This window comes from Equus asinus, chromosome 22 (assembly GCF_041296235.1).
Source record: "Equus asinus isolate D_3611 breed Donkey chromosome 22, EquAss-T2T_v2, whole genome shotgun sequence".
In the NCBI taxonomy this organism is placed as follows: domain Eukaryota; kingdom Metazoa; phylum Chordata; class Mammalia; order Perissodactyla; family Equidae; genus Equus; species Equus asinus.
This window is the reverse complement of record NC_091811.1, coordinates 57,138,975-57,155,375: the sequence shown is the minus strand read 5'-3', so window position 1 is coordinate 57,155,375 and position 16,401 is coordinate 57,138,975. Positions and strand designations below refer to the sequence as shown.

General features: G+C 35.1%; 1 protein-coding gene and 1 pseudogene across 1 annotated transcript; one reads left to right on the top strand and one right to left on the bottom strand.

Annotated features, from left to right (window-relative positions):
- Positions 1 to 253: 253 nt before the first annotated feature.
- Positions 254 to 1,195, top strand: LOC106822806 (olfactory receptor 6C2-like). The gene has a single exon (XM_014828181.3). The coding sequence runs from the start codon at positions 254 to 256 to the stop codon at positions 1,193 to 1,195; it is 942 nt and encodes a 313-aa protein (XP_014683667.2).
- A 13,431-nt stretch (positions 1,196 to 14,626) lies between these two features.
- Positions 14,627 to 15,561, bottom strand: LOC106822835 (olfactory receptor 6C75-like; annotated as a pseudogene).
- Between the last annotated feature and the right edge of the window lie 840 nt (positions 15,562 to 16,401).

Here is a 16,401-nt window from a genome sequence, read left to right as displayed (position 1 = left end):
CAAAAAGAAAAAGGATTGGCAACAGATGTTAGCTCAGCTGCCAATCTTTAAAAAAACATCTTTGCTCCTATGAAATGACAGACCCACAGGAGTCAAAAGTAGTCCTTTATAGAATGTGCATTTAAATTGTAAATAGTCTCTAAATAATAATAAATAGGAAAACCCTTAACATGATAGATTTCATAGGTTCAAATAAGCTATAATAAACTCTCTCAATGTTACATGAAGATATGAAAGAAGTCAGGAGTCAGGAATGAGAAATGATACAGTAACAACATTCATCCTGCTGGGACTGACAGAAGACCCTCAACTGCAAGTTGTGGTTTTTACCTTTCTCTTTCTCTTCTACTTGCTGAGCATAACTGGGAACCTGACTATCATCTCTCTCATCTTCTTGGATTCCCACCTTAAAACAGCCATGTACTATTTCCAACAAAATTTCTCATTCTTGGAGATCTCATTCACATCTTCTTGTATTCCCAGATACTTGTATAACATAGCAACAGGTGACAAGGTCATTACCTACAATGCCTGCGTCAGCCAAGTGTTTTTCACTCATCTCTTTGGTGTAACCGAATTTTTTCTCCTGGCTACCATGTCCTATGACCGATATGTGGCCATCTGCAAACCCTTGCATTATGGAACCATCATGAATAACACAGCCTGCAGAAGACTTGTCTTTTCTTCTTGGGTAGCTGCTCTATTTATTATAACCCCCCCGCTTAGCCTAGGCTTAACTCTGGAATTTTGTGGTTCTAATACCATTGAGCACTTTATCTGTGATGCATCTCCCCTCTTGAAAATCTCTTGTTCAAATACTTGGTTCATGGAACAGACCGTTATAATCTCTGCTGTGCTGGCCCTCCTTATGACACTTACATGTGTAGTTCTGTCCTACATTTACATCATCCAGACAATTTTAGGATTCCCTTCTGCTCAGCAAAAGAAAAAAGCCTTTTCTACGTGTTCTTCCCACATGATTGTGGTTTCCATCACCTATGGCACCTGTATCTTCATCTATATCAAATCTTCTCCGGAAGAATCCGTGGCCATTAACAAGGGCGTGTCAGTGCTCACTACTTCCATTGCGCCAGTACTGAACCCTTTCATTTACACACTGAGGAACAAGCAAGTCAAGCAAGCCTTCAATAACTCAGTCAAAAGGATGATATCTTCCAGAAATAAGAGAATGTGAAGTCAAATGAACATGCATGATGAATTTGTCGAATTTTCTAATGAAGTTAGCTTCCTCAGAACATGCTCAGTTATTCTCATCTAGTGACATCTTCCTCACAAATCTCTTTTTGGATTTTCCATAAACAGGCATGTTAATAGCTTTTTAAAATTTAAATCCTGGCTTTACCTCCAAATTAGCAATATCAAAAAACAAAACACAACAAATAAAACAGAAGTATATCTACAAATTAGAAATATCAAAAGAGAAAAACAAAAGCTAATAAATTTCTACATTTTCTAGCAACAGAATACGTAATAGTTGCTATTGTTTCTTCCAATCCAAAGCTTTCAAATGATTTATTTAGTGATTCACTTAAATATGTATTGAGTACTTTCTTTGGGGCAGGTGCTGTTTTAGGCACTAAAAATAGATGGAAAAAACCAACAAAAACTTACTCCTCATGTACCCTCAGAGGTCAACAGAAACATTTCTATTTTAAAGAAAGCAAAATAGTTACTTTTAACTCAAACATTTTTTCATGAGAGAGAATTATAAACATTATAATTATGGGAAAACATCTAAAATACTGAAATAAAAATTTTAGGACTGGCAACATATGCACAATTGATAATAACCTAAAATTTTAAATGCTCTAAGCTTTTCTCAAAAAATACTTGAAGAAGGGAAGATGTTGAAAACAGTAAGTTTTCTGAGGAATTTAAATATTTTGATATTGCAAAAAACCTGCAGATGTAGACACATATATTGAAATGCCAAGACAGAATGTTGCTAAAATAAGCAAACACGTCAAAAATGGAAGTGAAAGAGATCAAGGAAATAAAAGCAACTAGATCTATGGGATCTTGGACACTTAGAAAAGTTTTCAGGTGGAATATGAAAAGTTGTACATAAAGGTACTGCATCTTTTGTGGTACAAATACATACCTTGGAAGAACAAAGACAGTCTACTACATTTCCTCCAGAAAAGGAAGCTCAAACAGTTCATCATCTGAAACTATTTCCCGCATCCCACCACACTCCAGCCTCCAGGAATCGGAACCTGCATTCCCCCTCTGTGTGCATGTGGAGTCTTTTCTATCTGCTATTTCCCTGTCAAAATATATTTTCCTCATTCTTTATTGGCTCATTCTTTTTTTCCTTCAGTTTTCAATTTAAAAGCCATTCGAGTTCCCCGAAAAGTTAAACATAAAACTATCTTGTGATCCAGCAGTCCCAATTATGGGGATACAGTCAAAAGAATTGAAATCAGGGTCTCGAAGAGATATCTGCACACCTACGTTTATTGCAGCACTGTTCACAATAGCTAATACGTAGAAACAAGCGAAATGTCTATTACTGATGAATGAGTAAATTAAATGTGGTTTATACATACAATGGAATACTATTCAGTCTGAAAAAGTAAGGAAATTCTGCATCATGTGACAACACGAATGCACCTTGAAAACATTATCCTACATTAAATAAACCAGACACAGAAAGACAAGTAATTCATGATTCCACTTATATGAAGTATCTAAAGTAGTCAAATTCATAAAATTGAAATCTAGAATTGTGTTTAACAGGAGCCTGAGAAGGTTACGATGAATGGGGAGTTATTAACAAACAAGCACGAAATTTCAGTTAAGCAAGGTGAGTAAACTCTAGAGATCTGCTTCACAACATTGTACCTGTAGTCAACAATAATGAATTTTGAATTTAAAATTTGTCAAGATCTCATGTTGTGTTCTTACCATAATAAAACTTTTAAAAATACACATGCATTTTTCAGATTAAAAAAAGAAACAAACCTTCATAAATACGATTTCCTATGAAAGCCTAAATCTAAAGCTAGATACAAGTTAACATTCCTTTACTTGATTACTAAGTCATCATTTAGCAATACCTATTGTTACTAAAAAGAACCATTCCTTTGAAGTTTCACATTTCTATAACATCCTTAAGACATGTCCATGCTTCACCCTTGAAAAAATTTATGAAAAGAGCATCAGAATATCTACTGCATATTTGGTGAAAAACAAAATAAGCTCAGAAAACAACACGTTACTCATAATTACAACACTAATACTGTTCTCATGAACAATGAAGATCTAGCAGCCTGTGATATTGTGATTTATAAGAAATATCTATTTCGTCTTTGTCCAGTTCCTGGCACAGAGCTCCTAAGATCTTGGGAATTTCCAAGTTGATGAGAACAATAAAAGTGTTTTTTGTTTCATTAATAAGGTGACTTGGGAGTTTCCTAGGTAACTTCAGGGTGGAGGCTGGTTGCCAGAGGAACCAACCTTTGATTCGAGGGTTTGAACCTTCAGTCCCCCTCCCACCTCCTCAGGAAGAGAGAAGGGCTGGAGATTAGATTCAATCACCAATAGCCAATGATTTAATGAACATTGCCTATGTAATGAAGCTTCCATGAACATCTGAAAGGACAGAGTTCAGAGCTTCTGGGTTGCTGAACACATAGCGGTGTGGGGAGAGTGGTGCATTTGGAGAGGCTATGGAAGCTCTCTGGCCCTTCCCACAGACCTTGCACTATGCATCTCTTCCATCTGCCTGTTCCTGAGTTATATGCTTTTATAATAAACTGGTAATCTAGTAAATAAAATGTTTCTCTACATTCTGAGTCATTCTACCAAATTAATCAAACCCAAGGAGGGGGAGTCGATGAAACCTCAACCTATAGCCCATGGGTTAGAAGCACAGATGATGACCTGGACTTGGCCTTGAACTCTGAAATGAGAAGGGGGAAGTCTTGTAGGACTGAGCCCTTAACCTGTGGGATCTGATACCATCTTTAGGTAGATAGTGTCAGAATTGAGTTGAATTATAGGACACCCAGCCAATGTCAGAGGATTGCTTTGTGTGGAAACAAAACACACATCAGAGCTGATGTCAAAATCGTAAGCTGGAAAACAATGTCAATTCTACTGGGAATTCTTTACTGCCCAATCCCACATGCCCCCAAACACCAAGAATCACCATGCAGTAAAACTCTATATCTCCCCTCTCATAATATTTTCTCTTTTTCTATCTATATCCTTTAGTGTATTGTAAATATTGAAGTCAGAGACTTGTTAATATTGTTCCCTTAAGTATGACTAGTGCCTGCCCTTTCACATATGTTGATGCCTTTCTCAACCTCAAAAACATCAAAACTGGTTGAATCATTATTTGTAACAGAAAAAACTTTTTAAAAGCTTTCAACCAAAAAGAGAGAAAAGAATTAAATGTGTCAAATGTTTGAAATCGTAGATGGGTTTTGGTTATAACATAAATATGCTTATTCCATTTTTATCTTTGTATGACGGTCTGAGTGAAAATGTAGTTGAAATTTATTAACACACTTATACGCACCTATCACTTTATATGTTATTAGTAATCTTCCAAATATCACCAGACGAATTCTCTTTTCTTACCCTCTTTCATACATGATAGGACAACTACCTAATTTATACAGGATACATAATGGCTCACTGTACCAGACTTCCAAAGTAATAATATTGCATAATAATCAGCTTTATTGTCTCTGAAAAGTCTCAACTGTTACAGCAGCTTTTGTATTTAAAGACTTGATAAGTTCCAGCTCCTTTGATCTCTTGCTGTATCATACCTTTTTGTTACCATCTGCCATGTTTCTAAGATGTCTCACCACCGTGACCACATTCCAAGCAGAAAGAGGGGAGGCAAGACAGAATATGCAAATGCTTTTTTCTTTTAAGCTATATCCTAGATTTGCAGAGATCATGTCCACTCCCATTATATTGACTAGAATATAGTCACTTGGTCAGCTTCAAGGGAGTTTCAAAAATTAACATTGAGGCCATAATTTCTAAATTCAGATCCTGCTACCACTCTTACTAGCCGTGAGATTTTTATCAAGTTAGTTAACATTTTTTAATCTTTGGGCATTTAGTCCATTTTTAAAAACAAGCTTTGTTAATATATAACATATATCATACAGTTCACCTATTTAGAGTGTACAATTCAGTGATTTTTTGGTACATTTATAAAGTTGTGCATGCTTCACCATCATCGAACTTTAGAACATTTTCTTCACTTCACAAGGGACCTTGTACCCACCAGCAGTCACTCTCCACTCATCTCTCCCCACATTTCTTCCCAGCCTCAGGAACCCCTAGTATATTTTCTTTCTCTATGGATTTGTCCATTCTGGACTTTTCATATAAATAGAATGATACAATATGTCATCTTGTATAACTGGGTAATTGGTTTCTTTCCAGTCCATTTATTTTAAAGTAAAGGGTGTTTTTTAGACCTGCCACGTTGTTAGTTGCTTTCATTTTGTTCCAATTTTTGTTCTTCATTTTTTATCTTTGAAATCTCACTATTAATTTGTATGTTATACAGTCTATTCTTTTTTGTATACACTTTGTGTTTCCTCCAGAGTTAAAACTACTTGGTTATCTTTCTAATCTTCTAAGCTACTTTTTATAGGTTTCCATAATATGATTATTTTTTATCTTGTCTTCTGTATCTTTGAAAATAGTCTACATGAATTGTTGAAGTCTATACCTTGTATTTCCATTATCCAAGCTACTATGGGTTTGTTTCTGTTGTCCACTTTGCTTCTGTTTCACTCACATGGATTCTTTTCTTCTCATATGTTTTTTAATTCTCATTAAAAGACATATGAGAATGTGGACATTGTACAGTACTTGAGGATTATTTGTTAAAAAAAGGTTAAAGGTAGAATAATGTTATCATCCTATGAAGAAGATATTTGTTTGATTTCTGCCAAGTGCCTGATTAGCAGTCTGGACACATCTTGAAACAAGTTCAAAAGCAGATGTTGTAAAATTTGGCTATAATTCCATGGCGGGGTTCTTACACTCCTGACTCACCTTATCCTTTAAATACATTCACTCATGTCACAATCCAAAGAGTTGAGTACTTTACTAGACCCACCACATTGAGATTTGCAAAACACCACAGGCAAAAGTGGTCAGCAAATACAGAATGTTGCTCAAACTTTCATCTTTTAGGAATTCTTCACAAATGTGTTTGCTCTTTGATGCTTTGATTGATCATAAATCCCAGAATTCTCTTAGTCAAGTATGTTCAGGATTTTCCTCAAAGTCATCAATCAGATAAGTCACTATAACATAGAATTTCTTAAGCTAAGGCACAGAAGACTTCTTGAATTGAAGAGGAGATTAGGGATTTAGGAGGCTGGAACTTCTTCCTTGTAAGTTCCAAGCACCGCAGCCTCCTTGGAAGAATTAATATTGTTAAAATATCCCTACTATCCAAAGCAATCAACATTTTCAACACAATCCCTATAAAAATTCCAATGACATTTTTCATATAAATAGAACAAATAATCCTGAAATTTGTGTGGAGACAAAAAAGACATTGAGTAACCAAAGCATCTTGAGAAAGAAGGGTAAAACTGGAGGCATCACATTTCCTGATTTCAAACTATATTTCAAAGCTATAGTAATCAAAACAGTATGGTATTTCTATAAAAACAGATGCATATATCCATTGAAAAGAATAGATAGCCCAGAAATAAACTCAGACAAAAATGGTCAATTATTTTTTGATAAAAGAGCCAAGAATATACAATAGGGAAAGGATATTCTCTTCAATAAACAGTGTTGAGAAAACTAGATTGCCACAGGCAAAAGGATGAAACTGGACCCCTACCTTACAGTATACACAAAAACCAATTCAAAATGGATTACAGATTTGAACATAAAACCTGAAACCATAACTCCTAGATGAAAACATAGGGAGTAAGCTCTCTGACATTGGTCTTGGCAATGATTTTTTTGAATTTGACAAAAAGAGAAAAGGCATCAAAAGCAAAAATAAACCCATGGGACTACATGAAACTAAAAAGCTTATGCACAGCAAAGGAAACCATCAACTAAATGAAAAGGCAATCTACTGAAGGGGAGAAAACAATTACAAATTGTATATCTGATAAGAGGTTAATATCCAAAATATGCAAATAACTCATACAACTCAATAGCAAAAAAAGAAAACAGTCCAATTTGAAAAGGGCAGAGGATGTGAATAGACGTTTTTCCAAAGAAGACATATAGGTGGTCCACAGGTAAAGGTGTTAGACATCACTAATCATCAGGAAAACGCTAATCAAAACCACAATGAGATATCACATAGCACCTGTTAGAATGATTATTATCAAAAAGACAAGAGATAAGTATTGGCAATGATGTGGAGAAACGTCAAACCTTGTGCACTGTTGGTGGCAATGTAAATTGATGCAGTCACTGTGGAAAACAGTATGAAGGTTCCTCAAAACATTAAAAGAAGAACTACCATATGATCCAGCAACTCCACTTTGAGGGATCTATTTGAAAGAAATGAAAGCACGAAGTCGAAAAGATATATGCACCCACACATTCACTGCTACATTATTTACATTAGCCAAGTGCTCATTGACAGATGAATGATAAAGAAAACATGAAATAAAGCTATAGATATAGATATAATGGAATACTATTCAGCCATGAAAAGAAGGAAATCTTGCCATTTGTGACTACATGGATGGATTTTGAGGGCATTAAGCTAAGTGAAATAAATCAAACAGAGAAAGACAAATACTGTGTGATCTCACTTGTATATGGAATCTAAAAAAAAAAAAACCAAACAAATTCATAGGTACAGAGAACAGATTGGTGGGTGCAAGAGGCAGGGTGGGGGTGGGCAAAATGGGTGAAGGTGGTCAAAAGGTACAAACTTCCAGTTATGAAATAAATAAGTCATGGGGATGAAACGTACAGCATGGTGACTGTAGTTAGTAGTACTACATTGTATGTTTGCAAGTTGCCAAGAGAGCAGATCTTAAAAGTTCTCATCACAAGAAAGCAAACTGTATCTGTGTGGTGACGTATGCTAACTAAACTTGACGGTGATCATTTTGCAGTGTACACAAATACCAAATTATTGCATTGTACAACTCAAACCAATATAATGATATATATCAAGTCTATCTAATTTTGTTTTAATTTTAAAGAATAAATAGGATGAGAATGCCAGTACTAGTACTGACTTGGTGCAGCTGGAAATTTCACACACTGTTTCCGAGAATGCAAACTATGCAACTATTTTGAAACTGTTTATCTGTCAAACATAAACTTTCCCTTGATCCAACAATCGAGAACCAGGAATTTACCCGCGAGACTTGAAAACACGTGTCTATGCACAATATTGTAGATGAGTGTTCGTAACCATTTTGTTCACAATAATTCAAACAAGATGTATTCAAAATTACCATCTATTGTTGAATAAAGAAACAAATTGTGATATGTCTAAATCATGGGATATTTCTTAGTAATACAATTGAACTACTGATACATGCAATAGTAAAGATAAATATTAAAAAAACTTATAAGGGAACAACGCCATGAATGAGTCCATTCATATGAAACACAAGAAAAAGACAAATCAAATCTAATCTAAAATGGTAGAAAACGAATCACTGGTTGCCTGGGAACCGAGGGTTTTACTAGGAAGAGACATAAAGGAGCTTGTAGGAAGATGGAAATGTTCAATGTATTTGCAGTGGTGATAATAATTTGAGAGGTGTATATATTTGTAAAAATTCATTAACTCAAATGACAAAAACAGTCCATTCATTGTATGTAAATTTTACTTCAATAAATCTGCAATGCAGGCTTGACCCAAATTAGTCCATTAATGGATGAAAGTAATAAATGCTTAAAAGAAAAGAAGATGCACATTCTTGCCATGAGTGTATGCACAGGGACATTCTTGTACACTTGACTTGAAAGAACACATTAATTATTACTTATTATAACACTAGTACATTATAGTTCTCAATATAAAAATAAATATTCTGAAGATATTTCACTTCTGTTAATTATTCTGACAATGTATAAAAATATTTTCACAAGGATTCTTCTCATATTTTTTTATAATTGTAAAAAATATAAAAGATGCTAAGATGATTTAAGGGAAGTGGAAGCAGCTTAATTATTCATAGAGTGATATTTTACAATGATGAAACTTCGGAAACAGCATACGTTTGCAACAGTGGTAAATTTTGGTTTAAACTCTTACAGCTACATCAATAGTGGAGTGAAATAAAGTAGACTTCAAAGGAAGCATGTCAGTAGCTACTGAGATATAAGTAGGTTCTCACGCATCTGAGAGGAGAATAGTTGTAACAATCTGTACATCCCAATTGAGAAGTATTTTTCATTTAATGTCTGTGCATCTGTAATTATTACGTGTGCCATGCAGGGATGTATTTGCAGGAGGAAAGTATGGAAGGATATGCTCCAAAGTATTTCCTCTTGCTACCTCTATTTTAAGTCTTTTTCTTTGTTTTTATTTCACTTCAATTTTTTTTGTTGCATATAATCAAAGGTCTTAATATATAGTTTATTCATTTTATAACAAACTGAAGAAGCAGAGAGGGAGATCTGTCATCTTTTAACTACTTTACATGCTAAGAATTTGTTGAAAGAAGTTGGACTAGATTTCACTTTTAATTAGAGTCATTGTTGTCCTACCAGTCTCTTTAAACTGATTCTGTTGCTTTCCCTGTTTCTAAAGGCCATGTCCTCACTGCTATCATGTTAGGGTTTTTTGGGGGGTTTTGTTACCGAAAGGTCAGATGATCAAAGACGATTACACAGAAGATGCATTAGATATTTCTGAACCTGGGTCACCAAGGACTCTTTTGTTTATTAACTTTGTTGCAGATTCGGCAAATCAAAAAATTATAAAGCTTGAAAATGGAAAATCTTCTCTCTGAGCAAAATAGTACCATCAACTCTTCCAAAGCTGCCAGAAGTTCCTGTGAACCTGCTTTTCCCTTCAATAATTACAAGTCAAGTTAAAAAAAATTACTACCTAGGCTTGTGATAGCACGGCATCTATTGGGGAGAAGCTGAGGCAACTGACCGAAGATAAAAATCTCAAAGAAATTTTGCATTCCTGAGCTGCTCTTACTGTGGGAGTCACCAGATTCAATTAGTAGTGACCAAAAATTCTCATGCTGGTTTTCAACATTGTATCCCTTTTCAAGTAGTAGCTATAAGAAGAGTTGTAGTTAAACAACTGGCAGAGAGAGGCAGTGATCAACTGCCAGAGTGTAAGTGTTATAAATTCTGTCATTTCAGTTACATTTCCTTTTTTGAAACTTGTGTCCTATTTGCCTCTAATAAATGAATCTCTCCTCACTGGATAAAATTTAGCAATGGAAGTCCTAATGTGGGTATTAATTAAACATCATATTTAGAGTGCTTTAATCTTGGATAGTGTGTAATCATTGATAAGATTATTTTAAGTTACAATAAGAGGTCATCTAAAAGTAGCAGAATTTGAAGGCCTTGATGAAGTAACATACTTCCCACACACAAATTCTTGGGAACTAAAAATTTTAAACCAATGGTTGAGTATGTGGATTCCCAGCAAAATTGGAGACTGGGGACAGAGGTGGAATGGGGAAACATGGAACACTTGAGGGAAGATTACTCCAGATGGATAATCGAAGTAAGGTGTTTATTTCCATATCTAGTATATAGCAAATGTTCAGTAAATATAACATAGTATTTTGAATATAAAAAACACAGGAGGAGAAAGAGTATAGGAGTGTGGAAAACAGAGAGTCTCATTTTGGGCAGTTTGTGTTTGGAGTGCATCTGACTATATAGAAGATTGAATACACATTCTTCTTAAGTGCACAGGAATCATTCTCAAAGATAGGCCATATGTTGGGAAACAAGGCAAGCCTCAGTAAGTCTAAGAAGCTTGAAATCATCCCAACCATCTTTTCTGAACACAGTGCTACGAAGCTGGAAATCAACTGCAAGAAAAAAATTGGGAATGTCAGAAATACGTGGAGACTAAACAACATGCTATTAAACAACCATTGGATCAATGAGGAAATCAAAGGGGAAATTTAAAAATACCTAGAGACAAATGAAAATGAAAATGCAACATACCAATTATTATAGGATACAGCAAAAGTGGTCATAAGATGGAAATTCATAGTAATACAGGCCCACCTCAACAAACAAGAAAAATCCCAGATGAGTAATGTTAAAATACTCCTAACAGAACTAGAAAAAGAACAAACACAGCCCAAAGTCAGCAGAAAGAGGGAAATAATAAAAATCAGAGCAGAAACAAATGAAATAGACACTGAAAAAACAGTAGAAGGCATTAATGAAACTAAGAACTGGTTCTTTGAGAAGATAAACAAAACTGACAAACCCTTACACAGACTCACCAAGAAAAGAAAGAGAAGGCTCAAATAAATAAAATTAGAACTGAAAGAGAAGAAGAAATGACAACAGATACTACAGAAATACAAGGATTATGAGAGAATATTATGAAAAACTATATGCCCACAGATTGAATAACCTAGAAGAAATGGATAAATTCTTAGACTCACACAACCTCCCAAAACTGAATCAGGAAGAAAAAGAGAATCTGAATAGATCAACTACAAGTAAAAAGATTGAAACAGTAATCAAAAACCATCCACAAAACAAAAGTCCAGGACCAGATGGCTTCTCTGGAGAATTCTAAAAAACGTTCAAAGAAGATTTAATACCTATCGTTCTGAAATTATTCCAAAATATAGAAGATGATGGAATGCTTCCTAACTCATTCTATGAGGTCAACATTAACCTGATACCAAAATCAGACAAGGACAAGACAAAGAAGGAAAATTACAGGCCAATATTGCTGATAAACATAGATGCAAAAACCCTCCACAAAATATTGGCAAATCGAATATAGCAATACATTAAAAGGATCATACACCATGATCAAGTGGGATTTATTCCAAGGATGCAGGGATCGTTCAACATCTCAAAATCAATTAATGTGATACACCACAATAACAAAATGGGAAATAAGAATCACATGATCATCTAAATAATGCAGAGAAAGCATTTGACAAGATCCAACATCCGTTTATGATAAAAAAAACTCTCAATAAAATGGGTATAGAAGGAAAGTACCTCAACATAATAAAGGCCATATGTAACAAACCAACAGCCAGAATCATACTTAATGGTGAAAAACTGAAAGCCATCCCTCAGAGAACAGGAACACGAGAAGGGTGACCATTCTCACCACTCTTATTCAGCATAGTAGTGGAGGTTTTGACCAGACCAATTAGGCAAGAAGATAAATAAAAGGAATCCAAATTGGAAAGGAAGAAGTGAAATTCTTGCTGTTTGTAGACGACCTGATTTTATATATAGAATACCCTAAAGAATCCATCAGAAAACTATTAGAAATAATCAACAACTACAGCAAGATTGCAGGGTACAAAATCAATTTTAAAAAATCAGTTGCATTTCTATACACTAAAAACAAACTAGCAGAATGAGAAATCAAGGATGCAATTGCATTTACAATAGCAGCAAAAAGAATAAAATATCTAGGAATAAACTTTACCAAAAAGGTCAAAGACACTGAAAAGTATAAGACATTATTGAAAAAAATTGAAGAAGACATAAAGAAATGGAAAGATATTCCATGCTCACGGGTCAGAAGGATAAACATAGTTAAAATAGCCATACTTCCTAAAGCAATCTGGAGGCATCACAATCCCTGACTTCAAAATATACTACAAAGCTATAGTAATGAAAACAGCATGGTACTTGCACAAAAACAGACACACTGATCACAGGAACAGAATTGAAAGCCCAGAAATAAAACCACACATCTCTGGACAGTTAATTTTTGACAAAGGAGTCAAGAACATACAATGGAGAAAGGAATGCGTCTTCGATAAATGGTTTTGGGAAAACTGGACAGCTACATGCAAAAGAATGAAAGTAGACCGTTATCTTGCACCATACACAAAAGTTAACTCAAAATGGATTAAAGACTTGAATGTAAGACCTGAAACCATAAAAATCCTAAAATAAAGTATAGGCTATTTGACATTGATCTTAGCAGCATCTTTTCAAATACCACATCTAACCAGGCAAGGGAAACAAAAGAAAAAGTTAATAAATGGTAATACATCAGACTAAAAAGCTTCTGCAAAGCAAAGGAAAACGTGAACAATGCAAAAAGACAACCCACCAACTGGGAGAAGATATTTGCAAAGCATTTACCCAACAAGGGGTCGATCTACAAAATATATGAAGAACTTACACAACTCAACAATAACAAAAAAAACGACCTGATCTAAAAATGGGCAGAGGATATGAACAGATATTTTTCCAGAGAAGATACACAGATGGCCAACAGACACACGAAATGATGCTCAACATCACTAATTATTAGGGAAATACAAATCAAAACCACAATGAAATATCACCTTACACAGGTCAGAATGACTATAATTACCAAGAGAAAAAAACAACAAATGTTGGAGAGGATGTGGAGAAAAGGAGATTCACATACACTGCTGGTAGGAATGCAATCTGGTGCAGACACTATGGAAAAAAGTATGGAGATTTCTCAAAAAATTAACAATAGAAATGTCATATGGTCTATCTATCCTACCGCTGGATATTTATCCAAAGAACTTGAAATCAATGATCAAAGTGATTTATGCACCCCAATGTTCATTGCAGCGTTATTCACAACAGCCAAGATGTAGAAACAACACAAGTGCCCTTCTACAGATGAATGGATAAAGAAGATGTGGTATTTATATATAATGGCATACTACTCAGACATAAAAATGACAAAATCATGCCATTTGCAACAACATGGATGGAGCTTGAGGGTATTATGTTAAGTGAAATAGGCCAGACAGAGAAAGACAAATACCACATGACTTCACTCATATGTGGAAGATACAAACACATTACCAGAGGGGGAGAGGGTTGGGGGTGGGCAAAAGGGGTAAAAGGGCACATATGTACAGTGACAGACAAAAATTAGACTACTGGTGGTGAGCACAGTAGAGTCTATTCAGCAACTGATAAATGATAATGTACACCCCAAATTATACAATGTTATAAACCATTATGATCTCAATAAAATCACTGGGAAAAAATGACACTTATGAAATATCATATTCCCAAGAGCATAATGCTCTGTCATCATTGAACTATTTCCTTGACTAAGTAATCGATTTTGTCATTTCTTTCAAATAGTCATTTTTGTCCAAAAACATATGATCCCAGCCATAAACGTCCCATTTATGTGCCAAGTTCTGGAAAAGCACCTAATATGCAAACTCGTACAGAGCCTCACTGAAAACATTTATTTCATACAATAAGATCTGTGCAAAATATAACATTGGAAATTCTGCATTTCAAAAGCTGATAAAGGAACACGTTTATAGAACAGAATTTCTAGCCAGAAATGATAGCATGGAAAGAGGCCCAAAATGGGCTAAAATAACTAATATAATACATACAGAATAAGACAAAGTAAACCAAGATGAAAAGGGGACATTTGTATGCATTTACGTTCATATTTTTTAGAATTTTCTCATTTGTTTGAAGCAAATGGATGTTTCTGGACCATGTTCTTAAAGGCCTGTTTCACTTGCTGGTTCCTTAAGGTATAAATGAAAGGATTCAATAACGGAGCAACTGAGGTATTGAGTCACTCCTTTGCTTAAAGTCACTCTATCATTTGTGGATGGTTTTATATACATGAAGGTGCAGCTACCATAAGAGATGGAAACTACAATCATGTGGGAAGAACAGGTAGAAAAGGCTTTGGTCCTTTGCTGAGCAGAAGGGAATTTGAGAATCGTCTTGACAATGTAGCCATAGGAGAGAATCACTAACATCAGTGTGACCATTAGTGTCACCACTGCCAACAAAAAGGACATTAGCTCTAGGAAATGTGTGTCTGTACAAGAGATCTGCAGGATGGGAGAAGAATCACAAATAAAATGGTCAATGACATTGGAAGCACAGAATTCCAATTTGAGTCCCAAGATCATTGGAGGAAAGATAATCAGAAATCCAGTTACCCAAGAACAGAGTACAAGTTGGTAGCAAACTCTGTTGCTCATGATGGTGGGGTAATGCAGAGGTTTACATATAGCCACACAACGGTCATAGGACATAACAGCCAGAAGGTAAAATTCAGTTACTCCCAAAAAGATAAAAAAAAAATAACTGACTCATACAACTCCTATAGGAAATAGTTCTGTCCTTTGTCACAAGGCTCACCAGGAACCTTGGAATACAAACGGTTGTGAATGAGATTTCTAGAAAGGAGAAATTTCGTAGGAAGAAGTACATTGGTGTCTTAAGGTGGGAATCTAGCAGAGTAAGAATGATGATGGTTAAGTTTCCTGACACACTCAACATGTAAGTAAAAAATAGAAAGAGGAAAATTACAACCTGCAACTCAGGGTCATCTGTAAGACCCAAAAGAATGAACCCTGTCTGCATTGAATGGTTCATCATTTCTCTCTTCTGGGTTTTAACAAAGCTGGACAAGAGTTTAAAAAAAAAAAAAAAGAATGGCTAGGATTAGCTGCTAGAATCAATGAGAAAGAATAAAGAAGGAGAGAGAGAAGCTAACATTCATTGATCATCCACACTGTGCTGGTTGCTATGTTTGGAGATTTACATAAGTTTTCTTATTAATATCGCCAACCACCCTCTTTGAGTAGAGTATTACCATCCCCACTTTTTAGGTATGGAAGTAGAGTCTCAGACTAAAGAGTTTGTCTGGGGTATATATCTACATCCTAGCTGTCTCACAGAAAGATGATGAGTCTTTAACAGAGATAAATGCCCAAGGCACAACCCAGACAATCTATTTGAACACCTTGGATGAGATCTAAGCATTTGTATTTCTACAAAGTGCACAGGTTCATAGCCAAATGGAGAAGTATTGTGTTAGTAATTCAGTTGGGAATTGAACTTAAAGCCTTTTAAATATTACCCCCTTGCTCTTTTTAACCTTATCATACGCAACAGCCATCACAAGGTCTTAGCCTTTAGTACATGGATAGATTTCCGAATCTTAGTGAATGCACTTAAATTCTATGGAAATTGTGTCTGAGGAGGGCATGCATACCTTTTTCCTTAAAGAAAGAGCACATGACACACAGTATGTTTAAGACTCACTGCGATATATATCATTGCTTCATGAATGGCAACAATAAGAACATAATTCAAAACTCCATGCCAATTGGGTGAAAAGTCAGAAAATTATAGATAAGACCTAAAAATCATAGAACGTAGTCACAGCATCTGAGAGCTTTTAGAGATTTTGTAGATCATTTGCCCAATCTTGTG